Raw genomic sequence first — 26,865 nt, 5'->3', positions numbered from 1 at the left:
AATGGAATAATGTGGCCACCTTTTGCATTTTGATTTCTTTTTAATGAATTATAATTTTCAACAGCCAACCCTAACTCTTCTGTGAACGCTTAATTTAATGATTTTTCTTTTCTTTACTTATTTTGAAAGGAGCTTACAGTTATTATACCATAATAAATAAATAATATTAATTTTCTTTATTTGCATAAAATTTGGTAGGTACAACAATGGCCCGGGATTTTGGAGAGATATTTTGCTAGTTAAACATGCAAATGTTTACAGGATTATATTCCTCGTTGGAGACCCTTAATATTCGTTTTGAAAGACCTATCCAACGGTATCCCTCACACCATTAGGTTAAAGCTAAATAAAAAATAAAACATTTTGTAGTTTTTATTTTACCATTCTGTTGCCATGTATGATTTATGTATCCATGCCAAATCTTCCATGTCAAATCACGGAGCAATGCTGGGGACGGACAGACGAAGATATTGAGAAAATCGCACCATCGGCATCGTACCGTCGTGGCCGCACGCGAATGACTCGCTTTGCACTTCGCTACGCCATGCGACGCGCGACATCTGCCTTTCTATCGCTCGTACAGTCACCATCAAATATATCGGAGCGGCCAAGGCGTTCACAAATATCTGAACACGCCTTTATTTTCAAGGCGTTATAGTGCGTGTTTACACGGCAAAAATAAGCTTTAGCAAAGTACCTACCAATTTGGCTTCGTTAAAATTAATTTAGTTGAATACAACCAAGACTTATTTAAAAATGCGTGTTATTTACTTTTAATAAATTTAATTGCATAATTTTACCAACTTACGTTAACCTAGTTGACTTCTTTGATTTTAACAACGAACTTTGCAGGCTCCCTCCGAGCCAAGTCACTCGGTTGTAGTCTACAACTTGTAGACAGCAAATACTTATTTATCTCTAGCCATTTCATTTTCTCATTGTAGATATTTTAACCGCCTCAGCCGCTCCGATATATCTGATGGCGATTGTACAAAATGTACAAGAACCAGATAGAAAGGTAGATAAGGAAATTAAGATATTTTAAGAGCCAACAGGAGTGGTCATTTCTCCATACAAACGTACTCGACTGTTTCCTCCGTGGGTTTTAAAGCTAGAGCAATGATTTTTTCAACACAGATTAATATTGTCAATATCTGTGTCGGACCGTTTTGCTTTTTTTTAATATATTTGTTTTTTAATGCGCTAGAGCCCTTCAAAAATGGCCAAAATGCCCTAATTGACTATGCCGCAATGAGAGGCGTGGAATTCAAAACTGATATCAATTAGCCAAAAAAGCAAAACGGTCCGACACAGGTAATTTCATAATCATTTAGATTTCCAAATTTGGTAACGATTGGTTAAGTTTTGGAGGAGGAAGCAGTCGAGTACGAAACCTCTATTTTTGAGATTTTTACGCAGGATTTTTCGCCTTGTCCTTATCGCACTAGTTTTAGGAGCCACTTCCGTTAGCGAGACGGGTATATTTACCTAAAATATTTAACTCTCAGCTACTGTTTCGTCTTAAGTTCGTGGTAGACCCTTTGTCATTACCTGTCAAAGGAACACTTTTCCCCAAAGCGTTTTGTAATAAGTTGTATTGTATTGAATTAAACACTTCTTAGCCTTTAAATTTTATCCATAACTCATGAACTCATTATAGATCGTGTAGATTAATTAGGTACTTCTATTGAAAACAAACAATTTACAAAATTACAAGTAAAGAACGGTTTATACGGAACGGTAATTAAAAACACTTATCTAGTTAAGTCATTATAATAAGGTATCATTACATCAACTCTGCTGTGTTATTCCAAAACTAATTGTAGCGAATTAACCGTCGGCCTCACACCGTTCACCGTTTTACGGCATAATTTTTTTTTTACCACCGACGTAAAAAGAAAGGTGAGAGTGCTGTCTGTCTGTGGCATCGTAGCTCTCCCTCTTGAAAAATTATACCAGTCGCTCTAGAAGTACCTAGGTATAACCCTAAATTGCACCATAGAAAAGCAATAAAATAACAAGTATCGATTCCTCCAATGTATTAAAAAGATACTGAATGATTGATAATGTATTTTGATTCGTCGTTTGTGTAATGTTTTTACATTATCGTCATGATCATCATATTAGATGAAAGACATCCATTGCTGGACGAAGACCTCCCTCAATCATCTCCATAGCGGCCGGCCACGTTTCATTCAATCTGAATGAAACGTGAATGAATTCCCTGTGATTTTGAGAAACTCCGAGCATAGCTCGCTCATTGCCCTTTGAATGGTTTTGAGCCTTCTTACCAATCATATTCTTTGCTTCTTACTTATTAATCCCATTGTGAGTGACCAAGTCTCAATGCCGCATGTCAACACTGGTTAAACACCTTCGTTTTAAGACACTGCAGTGTTTCTGCCGCGAAGATGTTACGTAGCTTCCCGAACGCTGCCCATCCTAGTTGGATTCGACGAGAGACCTCCTCCTCTACCTGCCTGTACATTATATTTAAAGCGTATTTTTAAACTCCACTTCACCCATCTGACAACTACACCTTACGGTGTGATTGCTGCCTAGAGAAGTAGGGTGAATATATACTACATTAAATGAAACCGAAAGTAATTTTTAATGTCACTTTTCATCAGACCTTGGTGACAGTACAGGCTACATACCTATTTATTCCTTTAATAAAACATGGAAAAGGGGTTGTCAAAAGTTGAAAATTGTACCTACACACTACGTTGTGACTGCAGTAGAAGACTAGAGAAGCGGGGTGAATATATAAATAACACTGGAAGAATTTTTCTGTTATTTTTCTTCAGACCTTGCTCAAAACGAGTTCAAAATGATTAAGGAATTTCTTCAAAGTTTAGAAGATCCAAACAGACCTCTTTTTGGTCCAAACTATTGGCTTTTAAGTAAAATTGGGATGCTCCTTCCCAAAAACAGGATTAATATAATTTTAAAACTAATGATACACGCGATTGGAACCTTGTTCGTATTCACCCAGTACACGGAACTATATGTTATAAGATCAGACTTGGATCTCGTCTTAACAAATCTAAAGATTTCTATGCTAAGCATCATTTGTGTAATTAAAGCAAATACATTTGTATTTTGGCAAGGAAATTGGCGTCAAGTCATCGACTATATAACTGAAGCTGATAAGTTCGAAAGGGATAATCAGGATGAGGCTAAGGGACATATTATCAACACTTACACCAAGTACTGTCGACGTGTAACTTATTTCTATTGGGTGTTGCTGTTTACCACCTCCATTACTACTATTATTACACCATTAATGAAATATTGTTCATCGGAGAAATTTCAGGAAGGTTTTCACAACGGAACTGAACAATTTCCCCACATATTCAGCTCATGGATGCCTTTTGATAAAGAGAATTCCCCAGGTTGCTGGATCACTGTTATGTGGCACATCGGGATATGTGCTTATGGGGCGACTGTAGTGGCTGCTTATGACACTGGTGTCATGGTGATACTAGTGTGTTTTGGAGGAAAATTAGATCTGCTTCGTATAAGATGCAGAGAGATGCTGGACACAGAAGGGAAAGGAGTAAGCGATGAAAATGCAGATAAAGTGATCCGAGAACTCCATCGGATTCATGTCCTACTTCTGAAGTAAGTCAACCAATTCTTAGCTAGCTAAGGCTACACAACTTTGGGAACAAATCAAATTATTTTATTTTCTATTTCAGTTTATAGCTGAGGCTAATTATTGCTATAATTTAATCTTTAAAAACTTATTCATTTTAGCGCTATAAAAAATTATGTACCTACATATTCGTACATACAATTTGCTATTTTATTTTCTCCACTGCAAAGATTATCTGGAAGCTGTTTAACTATAGATCGCTTTACGTTGTCGTTATAGGTGTGAATTAAAGAACTATTTAAATGTATTGTAAATATTGTAATGCACTTGGAGAAACCAATAAATAGTAAAAATTACTTCCCTCTAAATACTTTATAAGATTTTACTTATATTTTAAAAGTGAAAAGATACAAGTTTTTCAATTTAGATGTTGGTAAAAATAAATTCATTATAAATTACTAGATAGTACGTCAAAATATACAAATAATAAAACCTAGCAAAAAACACAATATTATTATGAAGAAATGTTTACTCGCTAACAAGTAACCTTTAGGAATTCTAACATTAGACGGGAAAGGACTTTAAAAGTTAGGAAAGAATATTAAGTAATTAAATAACATACTTATTTAAACTTTTAAGTTATCTCATGAAAAATATAGGTATATATATTTCTCCCGTCAACATTAGCCGAAAGCAGGCCTCGCTTATTTGAGCGCACTTGTCTCATCTTCAAACCCATAATTAAGTTTATACGCCCTAAATTTCGTAAACCATAAAACAATACAATTTTTTCAGGCACTCCAGATTGTTCAACTCGGTTTTGTCACCTGTGATGTTTTGCTATATCGTCATGTGCTCACTGATGATATGTGCAAGTGCTTTTCAATTAACCGTTGGTATACTTCTTATTTAGATATATAAGCGATAAATATTTTTTAATAATATTTTCACCGCAGCAGCTCGAACAAGGGTACTTTGCTACTTAAAAACAGTGATCAAAATCGCATTTTGCTCACTGAGTGAGACAAAATGAACAAAATGTGATTTTGCTCACTCAGTGAGCAAAATGCGATTTTGCTCACTGTTTTTAAGTAGCAAAGTACCCTTGTTCGAGCTGCTGAGGTGGAAACTTAATTGTTGGTATATCTTAAGAAAACATGAGTGAATAGGTAAGTGATGAAGAAGGAATACATTTTTCGGGTTCTCTAATATGTTCTCACTGCTGAGGTGAAAAGTTTTGGGAACTACACGAGATCAAAGTTATTTACATCTCGTGCGCTTTTGAGTAGGGTAGTAAGGGTACTACGCTCAAGATTCTAAATTAGATTCACTCGCTACGCTCGTGAATCTAGTATAGAATCTTTCGCTTGCACGGGACTCAAAATAAGCACTCGAAGAAATATCAAACTTTGATCTCTTGTTGTACAAATAACTATTGACTAAACTTAATTTTTGCAGTCTGCAACAAGTACAACGGAAAAACTTTTGATGGCAGAATATTTGATATTTAGCATTGCTCAGCTGTTTTTGTTCTGTTGGCATAGCAATGATGTTATTGGCAAGGTAAGATTGTGGTGTGATGGTGGAATTAATTATTTGGTAGGCTCAAGGCCGCAAAATGCAATTACCTATTGCAAACCGGGGCATAAGATTAGCACGCGTAGAGAGAATCTTTAAAATATTAATTGTATTGTAACTATTTCCGATTGCGGTCAGACCGAGACCTTTGAATATCACATTATCAGTTATCACGAGTAGCATTAAGATTTTTACTCATCAAAAATTACAAGTTCACACGTTTCCATCGTTTACGAAGTTTGTTATTATTACTATTTAAAGTTTGTAATGTTTTTCAGAGTGAGGGTGTAATGATGGGGCCGTACGAGAGTGACTGGTCGGCATCCAATCTTAAACAGCGGAAAAATGTTCTGATTCTACAGGGGCAGATGCGAATCGTACACATCTACACGGCGGGACCTTTCACTAACCTCACACTGTCTACATTTGTTAATGTATGATCAATTAATATAACGAAATCGGCAAATGCAGTCTGGCAAGCAAGTTTTGAACAGCAGATGTTTAAAAAACCTGTACTGACCTATGTACTTGCATAAATTAAGTAAAAACAGTATGATTAGCTCTACCTGTGTTTAACTGATAAATGACAAATGACTTTTGGTAAACTATATTTCAAAATTACCTGCTACTTTTTTTACGTACATCTTTGTTGTATTTTATATTACTCGTGGCCTTATAGATACAAAATTTATCTGTTTGCTAAACTAAATTTATGAAATTACAGGAAACATTTTTTTCATTGTCTAAGTATTAGACTCTAATACCTACATAGTAATACACGAGATTAACTGAGTAGGATTTTAATTCAATGTCTGTGTATCGAATTTCAGTGTAATGAATAGGTATGCGTATGCAAAAGCTACATGTTACGTATTACGCCATACCCGCCATATATTTAAAATTTCTGCTTTTCATTTCCATAATACATACATTAGGGTTTAGGAATTTAAAATAACGTAAATAACGTAATACCTAACATTCTGTGAATTTTGAGCTAACGTTAATTTACCTTAACTAATTGTTTTGAAATTATAATTTTCAACAGCCAACTCTAACTCTTCTTATTTATTATAAATATCTGGGAGACCGAGCTTTGCTCGGAAAACATATAAAAACTCAAAAATGCACGTTTTTCTAGATCTAGCTAGCTAGATCGAATTTTCGCCGATTTAATCGAAATCTTTATACATATACCTAAATAAAAAATAAATAAATAACCAAGAATTGCTCGTTTAAAGGTATTAGATCCAATAATAATTGATTTTATAATGATGTTTTTTTTTCTTTACAGATTTTGAAAGGAGCTTACAGTTATTATACCATACTTAGGAAATAAGATACCTATTGTAGGCAAAAAGGAAAAGTGAGACTATGACAAGGACAAATAATAAGTAATAGCGCTTTCTCTGCTACTCCTACTGAATCCTACAACTACATACACATTAATAAATAATATTAAACAATATAACGTTTGTTTACACGTGAAACCTTAACCCTTAACCATACTTGGTCAAACCAAATTGTCAGTAAATAAGACCAAAAAAAACTATACTCATCCTTTTCTTTTGGGTGCTAGTACTAGTGTAAGACAGAGATAGTATGATTCTCTCTGTCTATGTTTGAAATAAGACAGTCCTTTGACAAACTATATCACACGGATCAGCATTCGACTCGAGAGGTATAGTTTGTCAAAGGATTGTCTCTGTCTCATTTCAAACATAGAGAGAATCATACTATACTTGGTCAACTAGATCTTGACAGTAGAAAAAGGCGGCAAATTTAAAAAATGTAGGCGCGTCGGGATATCGTCCCATAGAAAATTTGAATTTCGCGCCTTTTTTTACTGACAAGATTTGGTTGACCAGCTATATAAATAAATAAATAAATATTTAGGGGACATCGACATCTTAGACAGATCGTCCTAGCCTAGCCCCAATAAACTAAGCAAAGCTTGTATGGATGCTAGGCGACGATATATAGATGGTCAACCAAATCTTGTCAGTAAATAGGAACCAAAAAAAATATACTCATCCTTTTCTTTTGGGTGCTAGTACTAGTGTAAGACAAAGATTCATATCTCTCTGTCTATGTCTGAAATGGAACAGTCCTTTGACACACTATACATACTAAAATATAGATAAATACATACTTATATGTATACATAGAAAACACCCATGAAACAGGAACAAATAGGTGAGGGTGGGGAGGGTCGATCCCTAGGGGACACTTGGTAAACTTCATTTTTAATCAAACCAAACGAGATACATTTTTTTGCACTGGTAACACTCATTCATTCGTTCCTAATTTCACGTTCTGTCATGGCACTGTATCGGAAAAGTCAGTGGTTCAAAAATGGCGGACGGTGAAAGATTTTCTGCGTACTATATTCAATTTTCGGCAAGCTTTAACTGGATTTATTTTATAATATGAGATGGAAATGATGTTAGTGAGTGTGCTTATTTTATTTGTTGTTTATTGAAGTGATGATTAACTTGGATTACATTGATATACGCGAACACACGTTTCGAGTACGGCACGTTTTATAATCTTACTATGTATGGGGAGACTTTGTCTTTTTCTTCAGGGGAGACATGATTCCGGGATCATGTCACCCCCAAAGCGATCAAGTAATACATTGTAATAAATTTACTTACAAAATGATTCATAGAGCTATCATAAATATTTTCTTTTCTTTAGTAAATCATGCCGCAAAAGTACGACCAGAGAAACACTGATTTAAACTTTCAAGGTTTTTGACTCATTATTGTTTATTAAAACGGGATTTAATGGCGTATAATTCAGTTTTTAATTATACAACCGACTCCGAACTCCGAAAACAGAATTATCCCCGTGGCCTTTGAAAAGACTAACTAAAGTTGACGTCAACATTTTACGAACTACCCGCACTTGGTCTTGTTTATCAAGTTAAACGTTTTACACACAGGGGTTGTTACTCGGTCGACAAACAACACTTATAACGATATTTGGTTTTCAACCGGCGATATTTGTTTTTATGGATGAAATGCTATTTCAATGGCTTTCCGACCTTATGTACTATAGAACCGACGGTCCATAGAAAGGATTTTAGGATTATGCAGCTCAAACACCGTCCTCGAATCGTGAGCAGTAAATTTCTAAACTTATTTATTATAGTAAACCATAACGACCAGAGATGGGTAAAAAAATTTAAAATTGCTGTAGGTATCTGACGCTAAAAATACGTACCTTCATAATAACTTTAAAAAATTTAGCTTGTTACAAGACATTTTATGTTAATAACTTAGATTTTTGTTTTTTTTTTAACTTTTTTTTTGGTTCAAAAATTGATTCCCTATTTTATGTTGTTTTATGGATAATACGATTACATTGTTTTTTAAAAGTATAAGATTATGGATTAATATGTGTTTGATATCTTCATATATTAATTTTCTGTAGATAAAGTGGATAAATTAATGTAGATACTACCCTCGAAATATGACATTGCCGCTTAAAATCTTTTTACCAAGTGTCCCCAAATCTGGAAGACTTGATCCCTTCGGCTTAGACATCTGATTACCGGAAATACAACTTCAAAGCATGGAAGATGCAATATATATATGTTTGCTGTGTATTTTACAAATTATAGATGCATTGCTAATAGCGATCCGAGTTATATAATCAATGAGAATCTGGTATGGGGAGACATGGTAAAAATCTGTTTACCACGTGTCCCAAGAACCAGGGTCACTTGATCCCCCTAGGATCAAGGCTCCCGACCAGGGGTAAACAAGTCTCCCTTACATAGGGGACACATGGTAAAAGTCAACAGTATGGGTTTTCATTAAATAATGGTCTAATTTATTGCACAAATCTGTTCTAATTCAAACTATTAATGAAGAGATAAATTCTGAATCGTATGGTCTATAAAGTTTTTCAATACTACAAATAGTTAAGAAAATGTATGCTAAAAACAAAAGGGGTGATCAACCCTCCCCAGTTTCCCCTATCTTTCATCACACAAATAAATGCCCTTACCGGGATTCGAAGCCAGGACCATCGGCTTCACAGGCAGGGTCACTATAGTCACTACCTTGGAGGATACAACTAAACGGAGTAGCCATTAACAGGCTTTCCCCTCTGTCGAAAATAGGCGGCCAACGGTCATACACAATGTATGGACTGACGTTTATCTGACATGGCTATTTTTACGTTACGCATACATTTGACGTTCCCCTCCCCCGCAAAAATCGGCAGACTGTTTTGTACAGAAAATTACAGACATGGCGTCTCCGTTTGATTATATCCTCCAAGGTCACTACCCACTAGGCCAGACCGGTCGTCGTCTCCACTGTCTTTGTCAAAGAAAAGGATGAGTATATAGCGGGTCAACCAAATCTTGTCAGTAAAAAACGGCGCGAAATTCAAATTTTCTATGGAACTATATCCCTTCGCGCATACATTTTTCAAATTTGCCGCCTTTTTCTACTGTCAAGATCTGGTTGACCAAGTATAGTTTTATTTGTTCTTATACTCGGTCAACCAGATCTTGACAGTAGAAAAAGGCGGCAAATTTGAAAAATGTAGGCGCGAAGAGATATCGTCCCATAGAAAATTTGAATTTCGCGCCTTTTTTTACTGACAAGTTTTGGTTGACCAGCTATATTTACTGACAAATTGGTTTGAAAATTAATGCTGAAGATTTTGTTACTACAGAAAGTATTTCCAATTCGGACTCAACGTGGAACGACATGGGAACGACAAATTGCAAATTGACGTTTTAAACGTCAATGTGAAGAGGCGAGAATCGAGAATTCGAGATGACATCGAGTATACGTATAGAGCTCGACACGTGTGTTTAATAAATATTAAATTAAATTTAAGTGCTATCTTTAATTAAGTCCTTGTATTTTGACCTCAGAAACACTTTAAATTTGATTATAATGTCAGACGGCAGTGACGGCCAATTTAGCGATTACGAAAATGATATTTCCACTAAGGTTAAGTCAGTACGGGTGAGTTCGTTCCTAGTTCACAAATCTTATAGAAATATTGTAGTATTTATATTGATACTGTAATTTTTGATGAAGTAATAACTGAAGATTCATTGCGTGACCAGCATAGAACGTTTGTATATATCTTACCTAGGTAGTGTAGTGACATAAATTTCGAACTATTTCTCGAACTGCTTATAAATCTTAGACTGTCTATAAGTGATTAACAGTCGCTAGTTACAGTGGAATACTATGCATTGACAGCTCTAATGAACCTAACATTTTTCATTTCCAGTTTGCCGAAACACTGGATGTCAAAACACTCAGCAGCAACGCAGAGAGTGACTATGATTCTAATGAATACTTTCAGGACTCAGATGATCCAACAAACAACTCGGGAAAACTTAAAAGTAATACTCAGACACCTTCAAACAAAGTCAGCACATTCCAGCCCAGTGAAAAGTTGTTTAAAAAGTATGTCAACAAAATTAATGTTGATAGTTACGATCCAATGGACCGTACAAATAAGTTCATTGATAGCAATGATAGAAAGGTTGACAGCGGCAGGATTAGAACAAAGGATAAGCATGACAGAGCCACCGCAGAGCAAGTCATGGATCCACGCACTAGAATGATTCTCTTCAAGTTGTTAAATAGAAGTATAATAAATGAAATAAATGGTTGCATATCTACTGGTAAAGAGGCCAATGTCTACCATGCTACATCTAAAGATGGGAAAGATTATGCTATTAAAATCTTCAAAACATCAATCTTAGTGTTTAAAGACAGAGATAAGTATGTATCAGGGGAGTACAGATTCAGAAATGGGTACTGCAGATCTAACCCTCGTAAAATGGTGAGAACCTGGGCTGAGAAGGAAATGAGAAATCTTGTCCGAATGTTCAATGCAAAGTTAAATGTTCCGGAGCCGATAATCTTACGAAGCCATGTACTAGTCATGACTTTCATGGGAGATGATGGTTGGCCTTCTCCGAAACTCAAGGATGTCGAAATTTCTCAATCACAAGCCAGATCTTTGTACCGGGATTGCATAATAATGATGTGGAAAATGTTCAACACTTGCAAACTCGTACATGCAGATTTATCAGAATATAATCTTCTGTACCATAAAGGAAATGTAGTAGTCATTGATGTGTCACAGTCTGTGGAACATGACCACCCTCATGCATTTGAGTTTTTAAGGAAAGATTGCACTAATATATCGGATTTCTTTAGGAAGAACGGTGTTGCAACACTAACTGTGAAAGAACTTTTTGATTTCATTACCGACTCTGCTATAAACGAGGGAAATTTGGAAGAATGCCTGGAGAAACTGTCAGAAAAGGCATCTACAAGGAATTTTGAGGAAATGACAGCACAAGAACAAGTTGAAGAAGAGGCTTTTAAAAATATCTATATCCCTAAGAGACTTACGGAGGTGAGACTTTTTATGTTTGTATTCTGTAGTGAAAGTAATTAAAGTATTTTCATTCCCCCTTTTTAAAATCACAGACCTATCATAACAATGACTTAAATTTATTTTAAATATTTTGGTTGGATTTTGCAACTTTTTAATATTAAGTAACACCTGACATTTGGATAGTAAACTATCATTTAATTTCATTGCGAGCTTACTAACATACTCGTATATAAGGTGTTCATATGTACAAACATGATTTCTATTTGTTATGGTGACTAATAACCTTAACATTAAAAATAATGTTTTTATTATGGACTATTACAGGTTATAAACTATGAACGGGATATCAACAAAGCCAAAAAAGGTGAAACAGAAGACCTAACATACAAGAAAATTGCCGGTTTTAATGAAGACCTTAGTACTGTGGATAAACCGGAGATTTTGGAAGATTGTGATATTTCTGGCAGTGGGTCTGGTAGCGGCTCAGAATCTTCAGAGGATGAAGATGGAGATTCTAGTAAGTCATTTTCAAACAAAATAGTGTCCACTGAGTTTACGTTACATTTTATTTTTTTATTTGTAACAGACTCAACTTATTCATATTTATTTCTTGCGCTTTTGTGGACCTCATACTTTTCACAATAACATATTAAGTTAATAAGGCAAAAAATCTATTGTCAAAACAGTTAAGGATTAAAAAAAACAACTTGTGTAGATAGAATTACATGGACTTATTCTCTAGGTCTTTCGTAACTACGGACGAAAGACCTATAGAATAAGAACATAGACCCAACGACGACCCGGGACAGATATAACTGGAGAAAATCGATTAGGAGAGCCGACCCCAAATAAAAGTGGGATAAGGCCGGAAGAAGAAGAACTTGTGTAGTATAGAATTCCGTGTCCCGTCATCGACAATTTGACCATTCTGAACTTTTTTCCATGAGATAAGATTTATTTATCGATGGAAATAAGAATGGTATCTCTTTTATATTTGCTTAGACACGGCAAAGTGAAAAGGATATATAATGCCATCTTGTCATATGGTCATTGGCAGTTGCAATATCAATCATCATCTTGCAAATATGGCAATTGGTAATATGGCAATCGGCAGTTGGTAACCTATTGGGATTACATATACCTCTGGCACTAATTGTGTTAATTAACTACTTTACCTTATTGTTAGGTATACAATTTAGTAATAAGTAATAAAAACTTGTTGTACAGATGCCAAATTCAAATCGTCTGCCCGTCCGAGAGACGAATCCCCCAACACTAAGAAGGCAAGGAAAAAAGCAGTCAAAGAAGAAAAAGCAGAGAAGAGGAAGACGAAAGTCAAGAAGCACGTCAAAAAGAGAAGGGACAAAGGGTCTGGGAAAAAGTAAAATGGCAGCTAACCTATGTGAGCACATTTAAATATGTCAATCAGAGAAACTTGTGCTTGTGATGAAGTGAGAAAAAATACCTTTATTGAAAGGTCCCTTTTTCTATACCTCGAGTAAGTAACATACTTTATAATTTATACATTAGGTCCTTTTAGAATTATATCTACATGAATAAAACAACATTGTTCCTTTATCTTTGTTGTCATTGTTGTTTATGTTCTTATTATATTTATACTTTTTACATAAAAAAAATTAAAAACGGTATTGGCTTTCAGTTGAAAGTTCGCGTAAAAACTATAATATGTTGTAATATCTGGGAGACCGAGCTTTGCTCGGAAAACATATAAAAACTCAAAAATGTGAGTTTTCCCAGAGATAAGACCTAGCTAGATCGATTTTTCGCCCCCGAAAACCCCCATATAGTAAATTTCATCGAAATCGTTAGAGCCGTTTCCGCCCCGAAATATATATACATATAAATAAATAAATATACAAGAATTGCTCGTTTAAAGGTATAAGATTTTAAAAATTGCGCCATCTATCACAACCTGCAAGAACTACATGGCATGATACTTGTTATTGTTATTGCTTGAACACTACACTCTATTCTCTTTACTTGTGTTAGTACTAGCTCTTTGGTACTAGCATGGTTGAACAGATATCATCGGTAATAGCGAGTACGAGCGAGATGCATAGAAAGTAAGTTACGTTCTCGATAGCATTTATGTCATTGATAAACTGGTGGTAGCCACAAAGAAGTTACTCAAAACTAGGGGCCTAGCAGCCTGGCCAAGGTGACAATGGTGACAATAGTTAACACTAATAAACAAATTGACTAAAATAAATGACGGTGGGGAATATAAACAAGTGCGAGTCGGACTCTCCCATGAAGGGTTCCGTATTTAGGCGATTTATGACGTATAAAAAAAAACTACTTACTAGATCTCGTTCAAACCAATTTTCGGTGGAAGTTTACATGGTAATGTACATCATATATTTATTTTGGTTTTATCATTCTCTTATTTTAGAAGTTACAGGGGTGGGGGGGGAACACACTTTTCACCACTTTGGAAGTGTCTCTCGCGCAAACTATTCAGTTTAGAAAAAAATGATATTAGAAACCTCAATATCATTTTTGAAGACCTATCTATAGATACCCCACACGTATGGGTTTGATGAAAAAAATTTTTTTGAGTTTCAGTTCGAAGTATGGGGAACCCCAAAAATTTTTTGTTTTTTTTCTATTTTTGTGTGAAAATCTTAATGCGGTTCACAGAATACATCTACTTACCAAGTTTCAACAGTATAATTCTTATAGTTTCGGAGAAAAGTGGCTGTGACATACGGACGGACAGACAGACGGACAGACAGACAGACATGACGAATCTATAAGGGTTCCGTTTTTTGCCATTTGGCTACGGAACCCTAAAAACGGAACCCTTATAGATTCGTCATGTCTGTCTGTCTGTCTGTCCGTCCGTCCGTATGTCACAGCCATTTTTTTCCGAAACTATAAGACCTAACCTAAGTAGTAAGACCTAAATAGATGTTTTCTGTGAACCGCATTAAGATTTTTACACAAAAAAAAATTTTTTTTGGGGGTTCCCCATACTTAGAGAACTGAAACTCAAAAAAATTTTTTCATCAAACCCATACGTGTGGGGTATCTATGGATAGGTCTTCAAAAATAATATTGAGGTTCCTAATATCATTTTTTTCTAAACTGAATAGCTTGCGCGAAAAAGTGGTAAAATGTGTGTCCCCCCCCCCCCTGTAACTTCTAAAATAAGAGAATGATAAAACTAAAAAAAAATATATGATGTACATTATCATGCAAACTTCCACCGAAAATTGGTTTGAACGAGATCTAGTAAGTAGTTTTTTTCTAATACGTCATAAATCCCCTAAATACGGTACCCTTCATGGGCGAGTCCGACTCGCACTTGGCCGCTTTTGAAAAAGGTGAATAAAATACAGAAGGTAAGCATTTAAAAATCGTATCGCACAGTGTTAGTTTGTATACTCATTAATAAACAATATTTTCAAGGTAGCTTGACATTATTTGTTTTATTTGTATACTATTCCACGAGTCAAAATATCATCGCGGCATCTAACCCATACAGTTGGCATCCATCCCCGTCCGAAGGACCTTTTTATTTTGTTTATAACTAAACAAATAAAACAAATAATATCAAGCTACCTTGAAAATATTGTTTATTAATGAGTATACAAACTAACACTGTGCGATACGATTTTTAAATGCTTACCTTCTGTATTTTATTCACCTTTTTCAAAAGCGGCCAAGTGCGAGTCGGACTTTGAAGACCTATCCATAGATACCCCACACGTATGGGTTTGATGAAAAAAATTTTTTTGAGATTCAGTTCGAAGTATGGGGAACCCCAAAAATGTATTGTTTTTTTTCTATTTTTGTGTGAAAATCTTAATGCGGTTTACAGAATACATCTACTTACCAAGTTTCAACAGTATAGTTCTTATAGTTTCGGAGAAAAGTGGCTGTGACATACGGACGGACAGACAGACGGACAGACGGACAGACAGACAGACAGACATGACGAATCTATAAGGGTTCCGTTTTTTGCCATTTGGCTACGGAACCCTAAAAAGCGGCCAAGTGCGAGTCGGACTCGCCCATGAAGGGTTCCGTATTTAGGGGATTTATGACGTATTAAAAAAAACTACTTACTAGATCTCGTTTAAACCAATATTCAGTGGACGTTTGTATGGTAATGTACATCATATATTTTTTTTAGTTTTATCATTCCCTTGTTTTAGAAGTTACAGGGGGGGGACACATTTTACCACTTTGGAAGTGTCTCTCGCGCAAACTATTCAGTTTAGAAAAAAATGATATTAGAAACCTCAATATCATTTTTGAAGACCTATCCATAGATACCTCACACGTATGGGTTTGATGAAAAAAAAATTTTCGAGTTTCAGTTCTAAGTATGGGGAACCCCCAAAATTTATTGTTTTTTTTTTCTATTTTTGTGTGAAAATCTTAATGCGGTTCATAGAATACATCTACTTACCAAGTTTCAACAGTATAGTTCTTATAGTTTCGAAAAAAGTGGCTGTGACATACTCGAACCGACGGACGGACAGACAGACAGACATGATGAATCCATAAGGGTTCCGTTTTTTGCCATTTGGCTACGGAACCCTAAAAATGTGAGACTGACAAGGACAAACAATTCTCTCTACTCCTACTGAAAGTTTCATAAGTGCATCTCGTTCGGTCATATCTGCCCCTCCATTTCATCTCTATTCGTTGGCTACTGTGATGCTCGCTCTGAGTTTCTTTTTTTTTTTACGCTTGGGCCTTTTGGTGGACAATATTAACTCGAGATTACAAAATATTTTTTGTGTCAATAATACATACGTACTTACTCATATTAATTGTGGGACCCTCCGTCTCTTAATAAATACCAAATGTAGCCAGTAAAACAAACCTGTATAGTGCTTCTATTTATTTATTGATCTTTATAATATTATTTATATTATACATATCCATGAATACATTAAATTTGTGTTACCATGATTTTTTCAATGTATCATTTTAACACCTGGCTTTGGTGGATCCTTTATACAAAAGTTTAGTCTGAAACAATATTAAAAAAGAACATTATACATGCAAACATGCGTAGATAAATTATTATCAAGTTCGTTTTGGGATCTAGGATGGTAGGATTGTACTGTACGGTTTCTACCCTACCCTGTAGTTTGGTGTGCTTAGGTCATTACCATCGACGGAGACTTCTTCTTGAGTGTCAAATTGTTCCAAAATTGGCAAGCTGAGTTTCATAAATGCATCGTCCCTGGTAGTGAAGTACTTAGCCAAATTTTTTGAAATGAAAAGGTATCAGTATAGCTCACACTGAGCAACTTTTACTACGTGACCAATCCCAAAATCACCCAATCAAAAAAAATTTGCTGTCCCATAGAAAACATCTGACTAGCCGAAATGTATGGAACAGCCAATTTTTGCGATTTCCGAGTTGGTCCTAGATGGGAAAAGTTATTCAGTATAAGCAATCTTAACATCTTACCACAAGCGTCATAATCAACACATTGGCCGCAGCTATTCTCGTAAGAACCGTGTTTGCAATAACAGTGGCATACGTTTGCTGGTGTGGGGACGAACGGGGGGGACTTATTTTTGTCTGCGCAAAGCCCCGTGTCCCATTCCTGCCGGCATTCATATACTTTATTGGGGTCCCGGCATCTTGCTGCAAAATAAAACAAATAGGTATAACAAAGGTACAACTCTAGTCACGAGGTGTTAAACATTTGTACTGTTCCGATGCTGCCCCCTACAGCAGCTAACTCATGTTAACGTTTTCCCACTTGCATCCTAGATGTAGATGAGCTCGGGGTCAGCTTACAGCAACGTAATCTAAACAAATGGTCTAAGAGTTTTTTAAAAACGATTATCATCCGACTGATCCGACAATAGAGGGGAAACTAGGCCTTACTGCATGCATGGGACTCCAGTTTTCTCACGATGTTTTCCAAAACCGAAAAGCGATTGGTAGGTTCGAAACTTTCGTGTATTAAGCATTAAGTTACCTATGGACTAAGCAATTAACAATATAGTATCGTATTTCGGAGCCTTACGCCGTTACTAGTTTACCACTTAATTTAAATCAATCGCAAAATATGGAAAATCCTAAATTACATTAAAAATATAAAAAAAACTTACGCGGCGGTGACTCGGAGTATGCAAACCCGAACAAAATGCAGACAAAGAGAATAAAATAAAAAATACGTGCCATTTCGACAAGCACACGACTAACGAACCGGAGGTCTATAAAGATAATAATGTTAAATGCTTATATATTACAGTTATAACAATGGAGAACACGAGTGTAGCTACTGTAAATAAGGTGCAGTACACACGATGACGCATCTTGAAAGTTATTTTTCTTGAAGTGAAAACTTCTTTAGCGGCGCTGTGAAGCACTTGAGGTGGGGAAAAAATGTTAAACTCGAGACAGCGTAAGACGGTCACGTGACCGTAAGACGGACATGTGACCAGATCGAAAAACTGTTATACATGTAATGTCATTGAGTTTTTCTTTATTGATTTAGGGTAATTCCCGAGACGAGGCGAGAGGGCGACGACCGGTCTGGCCTAGTGGGTAGTGACCCTGCCTGCTAAGCCGATGGTCCTGGGTTCGAATCCCGGTAAGGGCATTTATTTGTGTGATGAACACTAATATTTGTTCCGGAGTCATGGATGTTTTCTATGTATATAAGTATGTATTTATCTATATAAGTATGTATATCGTCGCCTAGTACCCATAGTACAAGCTTTGCTTAGTTTGGGGCTAGGTTGATCTGTGTAAGATGTCCCCCAATATTTATTTATTTATTTATTTAATTCCGGGGTAGATGTGCCTCTTTAGTTAGTTTTTTTAGCATTAGAAATAAGGTAAACAATCTTGACGTGTCTTTTTATTGAAAAACACGTTATAAAAATAAATAATGGCAAATATGTAACAATTATGAATCGAATACGATCATTTATATTCTTCTGCTTTCATAAGTAATAGTTACTGATTTTTAAAAAGCGTTTTTCAATTAAAAGACATGTCAAGATCGCTTACCTTCTTTCTAATGCTAAAAAAACGAACTATACTTGGTCAACCAGATCTTGACAGTAGATAAAGGCGGCAAATTTGAAAAATGTAGGCGCGAAGGGATATCGTCCCATAGAAAATTTGAATTTCGCGCCTTTTTTTACTGACAAGATTTGGTTGACCAGCTATACCTACCTACTGACAAAGTTTGATAGACATGGGTCGGTTGCAAACCACCTGTCACCGTTAAAGAGTTCGCTAAAAAAATTCTGTGGGAATTTTCATAGTTCTCTACTGAGTGATGTCGATCAGTATGTCAGAAATGTGATTGGTGCAACTGGCCCTAATACCTTCTGATACTTACTGGAAAACATCACAGCGCAACTTCTCGATCAACTACCTGAGTTAAATAATATACCTAAAGTAAAAGTAGTACTACCTGTGTGTTCTTCGCTTTATCTACGTAAAAAAATACCTGTTTTTTCATTGTTATTTTTTATTTGAACGTTATAGAAACAGTTGTTTTAAAACAAACAGCATGCTAGAAAAATAAGAGCGAACTGATTCATGTTGAAGTTGTTTTGTTCATGTTTTTCAAACTCTTGAACAAACATAGACGTTTGCTTTTTTCCTACCTACCTAAGTTTAATCACACAGGTGCCTTAAATTTGCTTAACATTGCCAGTCATGCGCAACTTTACTATCTACGCCTATGCTGTCTATGCCTTGTTCTTTTAAGTTATTTTTTTTTTCAATGTAAAATTGGGCATGGGAGGTAGTTAAGCAATTACAAGGTGGAGTCAGGAGTCTGACAAATAATAAAACAAATAAATTACTCATATCTGTATTTTCTCAACATTACTTAGAAATAACTAAATAGAGAAGACTGACGTTCCGTATATACAGCCACGTCGCGGCGGCTAGGTTCGTTACTTTTAACCCTCTCCGATAGTTCACTATATAGCACTGTACTTTCCAAGTCTACAACGCCTTTATCTCTATATAAGAGCCCATCAACGTGCACACTAGCGCCACTGCTAATCGTGATTATTTAAATTTAACGAAATATATTTAAAAAACCGGCCAAGTGCGAGTCGGACTCGCGCACGGAGGGTTCCGCACCATCAACAAAAAATAGAGCAAAACAAGCAAAAAAACGGTCACCCATCCAAGTACTGACACTGACCCCGCCCGACGTTGCTTAACTTCGGTCAAAAATCACGTTTGTTGTATGGGAGCCCCACTTAAATCTTTATTTTATTCTGTTTTTAGTATTTGTTGTTATAGCGGCAACAGAAATACATCATCTGTGAAAATTTCAACTGTCTAGCTATCACGGTTCGTGAGATACAGCCTGGTGACAGACGGACGGACGAACGGACAGCGGAGTCTTAGTAATAGGGTCCCGTTTTTACCCTTTGGGTACGGAACCCTAAAAAGGGGGCCGCTACGTACTGTACGAGTATATCTAATTTAAATAATCACGATTATTTAGCAGTGGCGCTAGTGTGCACGTTGATGGGCTCTTAAAAACAATGAATAGCAAAATTTAAAACGAAATGTTTAAATACTGTCAATCTTCTCTGTTTACTTACCTCTGCTATACTCTTTAAAAATGTAAAAAAATTATCATGCCTAGGTACCTTATTTCATAATATCTTCTAAACAGTCTGTTTTATAGGCTGTATGAGTTTTGGTGATATTCTTAACTATTGTTGTGGCACTTGCGCTTGCGTAAATATTAATTAAAACACAGACAAATAAATGACTTCGTTACACTACGTGTTTAAATAAGCATCCTTTGTGTTAATAGTTATTTGTTTTACAAGGGGGCAAAGTTGTCGTTTACCTAACCGCTCGTGCTAATATATCAATAGCAAGCGAAAGATACCAAAATTGAACCAGGAGCGTAGCGAGTGGTTCGAAAAATGGAATCCTGAGCGTTGCGAGGGTTTCAAAGCACGAGGGTTAAACAAAATTTGCCCCTGAGTGAAACACAACATTTTTCACCACACCAACCCGAAGCAAATATTAAATGCAAAATAAAATTCAAATGAATGTTATTAAATATTTATCATCCAAAATCATCATTTAAAAGTTAATTCTACCAGCAAACATAAGAAAACAACTCAAAATTTGCATTTGATTACTTTGCCTCACATGTGAATTACTGATAAAATGTAACTTTGCTATCCGTTTTTGAAGTGCAAAGTAAGCCTTTCCGAGCTGGTGTGGTGGAAAATATTTTCTAGGGACACTGGCGGTCTATTACATTACAACACATACAAATTACAACATAGATACTTGTAGATAAAATATTAATATCTGTCAAAGTAATGCGGCTTGTCTTAATCACATTTTGTTGACGAAATAGGAGGATAAGACTATGTATGTACTTTGACAATTAAAGGATTAAGTTGATAGTATTACCAAACTCTCTTCGCTTAATTCCGTATGCGTATACGATGCGGATCCGCCCGCCGCTCCGATGAGAGGGGTACATCGTCACCTTTCTCGCTCACACACCAGGAGCGGCGCGGCGTGAAGATCTACATCAGTTTCTGCATAACCGACCGCGTAAAAGCTGGAGCGCGCATACTTGGTCGAATATAGCTTAAGTTAAGTGGCATAATTTATTTTAATGTTATTACCTTAACTGGGTAATATATTAACACTATCTTCAAACAAAAATCATTTTGCACAAATTAGCTAAAAGTACCGTGAAACTTAATCACCAATCTTAAATAGAGTCCGAATATTTAACGAATTATTTTAGATTTGTTGATCTGGCTCGTTCGGAAAGGCTCTTTCCATGCTAAATAATTTCAAACATAATAATTATGTTGATTTGTATTAGACGAGAGCAATACCCACAACACAACGCCCAATGTGTCACTTTTTAGTCAAGAGCAAACAAGTCAAATATTCAATATTTTACGAACCGTCAACAACATTACACTCTTACAGAACAAATAACATGAACTAAAAGCTGATAAATCTAGTTCATAAAAACTTTAAGGGCCTTTGCAATGCGGCGGCGTGTGTGCAGACGTGCACGTGCGCGTTGTGATGTGATAAATAGATCCTTATGAGAGACGGCACACCGCTTGCGTGACGTGTGCGTGCACGGCTGCAACATTTTTCCGCACGTTTACGCACACGCAGCTAGTGTGGCCTTTAGGGTCTTCAAACATACGGCGATCTGCTGCTAGGTTAATCGATTCAAGTCTGTTTAATTGAGATTGTGTCGTTATAGAAATTCCCAGTAAGGTCAATACGGATAAGTGTGGCTGGCCTTTACATTGGGGCCTGTTTACACATTGATTAGTGTTTAGTCCATTAGGTATATAAAAGTAATAAATGTACGAACTCGCAATACAACACTTATCAATGCGTAAACATCCCCAAAGTGAAGGTTAGCCTTACCCTTATTGACCTTATCTTAATAATAAATAATTATCATTCACGATAAGCTTCATTTCATTTATCCCTTTATGATTTTAGAGACATTTTTTTTTATTTTATGTAATTCAAGAAGTCTACCGAGATACTCTGGAAAAGTATCTTTGGCTTAATACAATCCTCCATTAAATATTAATTTCTTTGAAGTAAATACGGTATAGACATTAATGTCAACAATCCAACTTATAAAGCACTTGATAATGATCTTTAAAGCTTATAGATAACTAAACTAACAAATCAAACATAAATTAACTAAATGTATACCCTTAGGATCACATGCTATTAAAATCTTTGTACTGGTAAAACCCAAAGACTTCAGAACAATATCACAGAACTTAATCTAACTGAGGAATCAGGTGGCAAACCGCCATCTTAGGCCAATATAGCAGAGTGATCTGAAGACTAGCATAATGCCAACCATCGTCATGATTTCTATCCAAACTGAGCTTCTTTCGATGTCTAAGTATTTCAATAGGACATCAGGTTTGGAGAAGTGGCAATAGACGTCTTTGCAGTCCAGAGGCGTTCGTCCGAAGCCGAAGATGGTGAGGACCATGGCGACGACGCCGCAACGGATGAAGGAGGTCTTCATTAGGAGGTTCATGAGGAGGGGAATGCGGTGTGCGAAGTCGAAGCCGTAGATCGCGAGGCCGAGGAACGGGGCGATAGCTGTTGGGCCGATGGCGCAGCCGTTCTGCAGATAAAGTAAGGTATAAGGTAAGAAGGTAAGTCAAAAATAAAGTAAGACATATTAGGTAGTAGGTATAGGGAATGCGCAGCAGGAAAAGAACCACAACAAGATGGTCCGACGATCTGGTTAGGATCGTAGGAAGCCGGATGGATGAGGGCAGCCCACGATCGGTCGTTGTGGAGATCCCTGGGGGAGACCTATGTAGAAGTATATAGGTAAGTCAGACCAGTAGACCACTTGCTGCTTAACATCAACGGCGTTTTATTCTGACACAAATTTCCGAATAAATAGTTGTTTAAAACCATTCACAGAGTATTTCACATAAAAAATTTGGTCAACGTATTTTTGGTCCACCCTACAGGATAACTTCTCTTTAAAACGGAGTTTATACTTACTCTAACATTAAACACTGATCCAATAGCCATGCCCATGCCCTCAGCCACCAGCGACACCACGTTTCCAATCAAACAGAACGCAATGAATCGCGTCACTTGGAAAGGTACGCCCACCATGAAGTACACAATTGTGGAGAACACACAGTTAAGCGTGATTTGTACTGGTAACTTGGACACTGTCAAAGCGGCGTAGTAAGGTGTGAGGCTGTACCAGCGGTTGAAATGCTCTTTTTTTACGAGCTTCACTTCTTGAGGATCTGAAATGAAAATTAAACAATTAAGTATACTTAATTCAAAATATTAGGGTTTGCTCCCGGGAAATACCGGTACTTGCTCCCGGGAAATACCGGTACCGAAAGTACCGGGAATTCCCGGGATTTAGAGCCAAGCAAAGAACCGGGATTTCAAAATTAAAATCCCGGTACTCTCGGGATTTTCGGGACTAAAATTTCCGGTACAATATTTGACTGCTTTCTGTTACTTAGCATGAAGTATCATGTTTTATAAGGAAAATAAATATATTTTATCAATCTAAGGCTGATGGTAATACTTTTACGGCTGACCACTACATTAAAATAAATTAAAAAATAGTCAATGGGTTTGACAAAGCCGACAATATAAAATTGCGTAATTTCATACTTTAAGGGCATAAATGTTTGTACGATAAATAATTTTATACGAACAATTAGTTATTTCATATTTGTATACTAACTAGAAGCAAAAATAGAGACAATTTTGTAATTAATAAAATACTACTTTTAATTCAAATTCAAACACGGTATAAGAAACTCACATATGATAATGATATTGTAAATTAATTAATAATTCTGGCTGAATAACTTCTTGATTTGTCGTATTGATAGTTCTGTTATTATATGTTCGAAGGTCCACAGCCCATTTTGAACGCATGCGAAAATTATCATTTTTTTTTATCCTTTTTCACAAAACGTCTTACATATTTAAAAATATCATGTAGTTTAGGAAAAAAAAACAAATTATATTAATGATTGTGTGACTTAAAGACACATATTATGGTACAAAAGAAGTGTGTACCTTCACTGTGCTACTTTTTAGGGTTCCGTACCCAAAGGGTAAAAACGGGACCCTATTACTAAGACTCCGGTGTCCGTCCGTCTGTCACCAGGCTGTATCTCACGAACCGTGATAGCTAGACAGTTGAAATTTTCACAGATAATTTATGTTGCCGCTATAGCAACAAATACTAAAAACAGAATAAAATAAAGATTTAAGTGGGGCTCCCATACAACAAACGTGATTTTTGACCGAAGTTAAGCAACGTCGGGCGGGGTCAGTACTTGGATGGGTGACCGTTTTTTTGCTTGTTTTTTTTTTGCTTGTTTTGCTCTATTTTTTGTTAATGGTGCGGAACCCTCCGTGCGCGAGTCCGACTCGCACTTGGCCGGTTTTTTTTATTGTTTTAAGAAAGATTCGTGGTCTTTTTACGCTTTTTTTTACTGAAAATTGATGTGAAAACTGATTTTTGAAGGCAGTCCCGAAAGTACCGAAAATACCGGGAAATCCCGGTTCCATTTTTGCCCGGTACCGAAAATCCCGGTTCTTTTAAACAGTACCGGTTCTGCAATCCCTACAAAATATATTTCGAAATCAGCGCCATCTGTTACTATTCGCAAGAACTATAATTTATCAATAGGTAGCAGTGTTTAGTCGCTCGGCTGCAAAATAAAGTGTTTAGCTTATTTTTGCAAATGTATTAACGGAACTATTTTTTTCATACTACATACACACATACATACATACGTACATACATACTTTTTTATACTGAACTGTCACCCTATCTATACAACAGAATAATCAGCGCCCTTTTGACAATGATCATAAATATATTACGGGTAAGATACAAACGAGTATTTTTCCTTATAAATTGTGCACCAAAATTAGGTGATGGAATGTGGCCAGTAAACACGTTAATCATATACCTAATTTACAAATGATAACAATTACACAGGCATTAATTAATGTCTAAATACACTTGTAGATAAATGCAAGGTGCAGGATGATAAATGATAAGTATCATGTCATGACAACTAGATAATCAGTAGGACAGGTCACGGTTTGTATAATGTCTTATTTAATAGAACTTACACTAGAGCTATACTGCCGTATTCGAACTTCAAGATATTCACAAGCGACGACACGTACTAGATCCATTCTAGATACATTATAGTTTAGATTTCAACTAGTTCTCTTTTGCAGTGCAATTCGGGCAACCAATGTCACTTTTACGTTAGATACAGTTAGATATATATGTGAATTGGATCTCTAAGCCATATCTTGTGGAAATCATTCAAGAGTAACTCCAGAATCGCGCAAATGTCAAATTTGACAGGTTAGATCTTAAACATATCGTTATCGTATCTTGGCGATGTCTAAAAGATATCTAACAGATGTCTATTTCAAAATCCGAATCAGGCCCATAGTGCTCGTGTTGCCGTGTTGCAAAACAAAATAAACTATATGAGAGTACCCCGTTGCGCCTAATATCTCCTTTTGTAAACTGATAAAAATAAATAATGGGCAAAGTGGTCATATGCTATAGTGTGACAATGCGTTTTCCAAGGAAACCCGGAAAATTAAATAGACTCTTCACACCTATTCAGAAAAGAGCTTTTTCTTCCCTGCTAGGAGGGAGCAAAGTAACACTTTTCTGTTCTAGCACACTATTTTTACATGTTTTTGCACATAATTTTATTAGCTTAAATAATCTGTTTAAGCATCAGATTGTGTCAACAATAAGATTTTTTTTTATTTTCGTCATAGTTGATGTGAAAAGCAGTATGTGTCACACGGTATCAAAATTATTTCGTCTTGGGCGTTAACACTGGAATCCCTCATTACGCTCAGGATTCAATGTACGCCCTTGACGGAAACATAATAATATTATTTTGATCCCTTGTAACACAAACTACTATTAAAGCCTTATTTTCTTTCTTTTTTCCTAATTCTTAAAAACTTCGTGTTTCAAAACTTTTAACTAACTTTCTAACTTTCGTGGCTAATCTAACGCCTATCATGCGCGGCGCGTCATAGTAAACCTTGTCGGAATGCACGAAGGTATTGGGCTGTATACGCGCGCGTCAGTTGACGTCTTTGGCGGTCAAAGTGTAAGCGCTGTTAACGGGCAATAGGTACAAAACAGCTAACACTTACACACTAACACTGGCACCATGATCTGCGTGTAGGCGAAGAATATGACGAGGCCCACACACATCTTGAGGTGGTTGAACATCTGCGTGCCGTCGTTTGCCATGTTCAGGAAGCACAGCCCGATCAGCACGCCGCACATTACGTGGTGGATCAACTGGATCCAGAGACCTGGAAATAAAGGTGTGAAGTGTGAATGAATGAGAACCTATGTTGAAACCAATTTCAAGGATAACAAGGAGTACTTATACCTATATTTAGTGGTAATAATCTGACTATCTGATTTTGGTTCTCTGTGTTTTGGCTAGGGAAAATGTAACTGCCATATTCGGCGAACATCTTTGTCAAGGGTGGGAATTTGGACAGATGTGTCTGTGGGTGTAGACAGATTTGTTTGACAGACGCATCTGCTAGCCAGATCTGATGGGCACATCTCTATAATAAATACCTAGGTATCCCTTGCTTTTCTCTCGTTTCGTTACATCGTCGTTCATAGTATTATAGCAGAGTACCTATTTTGATAGGAGCAGTTGCATCCGGCATGAACTAAGACATTGCTATCGGCATGAACATTGCTATC

General features: G+C 36.3%; 3 protein-coding genes across 3 annotated transcripts in view; 2 read left to right on the top strand and 1 right to left on the bottom strand.

The window, feature by feature from the left end:
- Window positions 1-2,792: 2,792 nt before the first annotated feature.
- On the top strand, window positions 2,793-6,512 carry LOC134652227 (odorant receptor 49b-like). The gene is made up of 5 exons (XM_063507397.1): window positions 2,793-3,624; window positions 4,394-4,490; window positions 5,057-5,161; window positions 5,455-5,610; window positions 6,468-6,512. The coding sequence occupies exons 1-5, from the start codon at window positions 2,831-2,833 to the stop codon at window positions 6,510-6,512; spliced, it is 1,197 nt and encodes a 398-aa protein (XP_063363467.1). The 5' UTR covers window positions 2,793-2,830.
- A 3,482-nt stretch (window positions 6,513-9,994) lies between these two features.
- On the top strand, window positions 9,995-13,041 carry LOC134652498 (serine/threonine-protein kinase RIO1). The gene is made up of 4 exons (XM_063507692.1): window positions 9,995-10,167; window positions 10,442-11,584; window positions 11,891-12,083; window positions 12,794-13,041. Exons 1-4 carry the CDS (start codon window positions 10,096-10,098, stop codon window positions 12,949-12,951), a joined length of 1,566 nt encoding a protein of 521 aa, XP_063363762.1. The 5' UTR covers window positions 9,995-10,095; the 3' UTR covers window positions 12,952-13,041.
- A 9,079-nt stretch (window positions 13,042-22,120) lies between these two features.
- Window positions 22,121-26,865, bottom strand: part of LOC134652071 (ATP-binding cassette sub-family G member 4) — a 71,721-nt gene continuing 66,976 nt past the window's right edge. The window contains exons 10-12 of the mRNA XM_063507223.1: window positions 26,292-26,456; window positions 23,103-23,359; window positions 22,121-22,710 (exon numbers count right to left, since the gene is read on the bottom strand). Coding sequence (XP_063363293.1) covers window positions 22,369-22,710; window positions 23,103-23,359; window positions 26,292-26,456 — 764 coding nt within the window. The 3' untranslated portion in view covers window positions 22,121-22,368. The remainder of the gene's footprint in view (window positions 22,711-23,102; window positions 23,360-26,291; window positions 26,457-26,865) is intronic.

Source organism: Cydia amplana, chromosome 11 (genome assembly GCF_948474715.1).
Source record: "Cydia amplana chromosome 11, ilCydAmpl1.1, whole genome shotgun sequence".
Lineage (NCBI taxonomy): Eukaryota > Metazoa > Arthropoda > Insecta > Lepidoptera > Tortricidae > Cydia > Cydia amplana.
Note: the sequence above shows the minus strand (reverse complement) of the source record. Positions and strands in the feature narration are given on the sequence as shown.

Coding starts and splice junctions, on each gene's coding strand:
- LOC134652227 (XM_063507397.1), top strand. CDS start 2,831: ATGATTAAGGAATTTCTTCAAAGTTTAGAAGATCCAAACAGACCTCTT. Junction 3,625..4,393: donor ATTCATGTCCTACTTCTGAA/GTAAGTCAACCA, acceptor CAATTTTTTCAG/GCACTCCAGATTGTTCAACT. Junction 5,162..5,454: donor GCAATGATGTTATTGGCAAG/GTAAGATTGTGG, acceptor AATGTTTTTCAG/AGTGAGGGTGTAATGATGGG.
- LOC134652498 (XM_063507692.1), top strand. CDS start 10,096: ATGTCAGACGGCAGTGACGGCCAATTTAGCGATTACGAAAATGATATT. Junction 10,168..10,441: donor CTAAGGTTAAGTCAGTACGG/GTGAGTTCGTTC, acceptor TTTCATTTCCAG/TTTGCCGAAACACTGGATGT. Junction 11,585..11,890: donor TCCCTAAGAGACTTACGGAG/GTGAGACTTTTT, acceptor GGACTATTACAG/GTTATAAACTATGAACGGGA.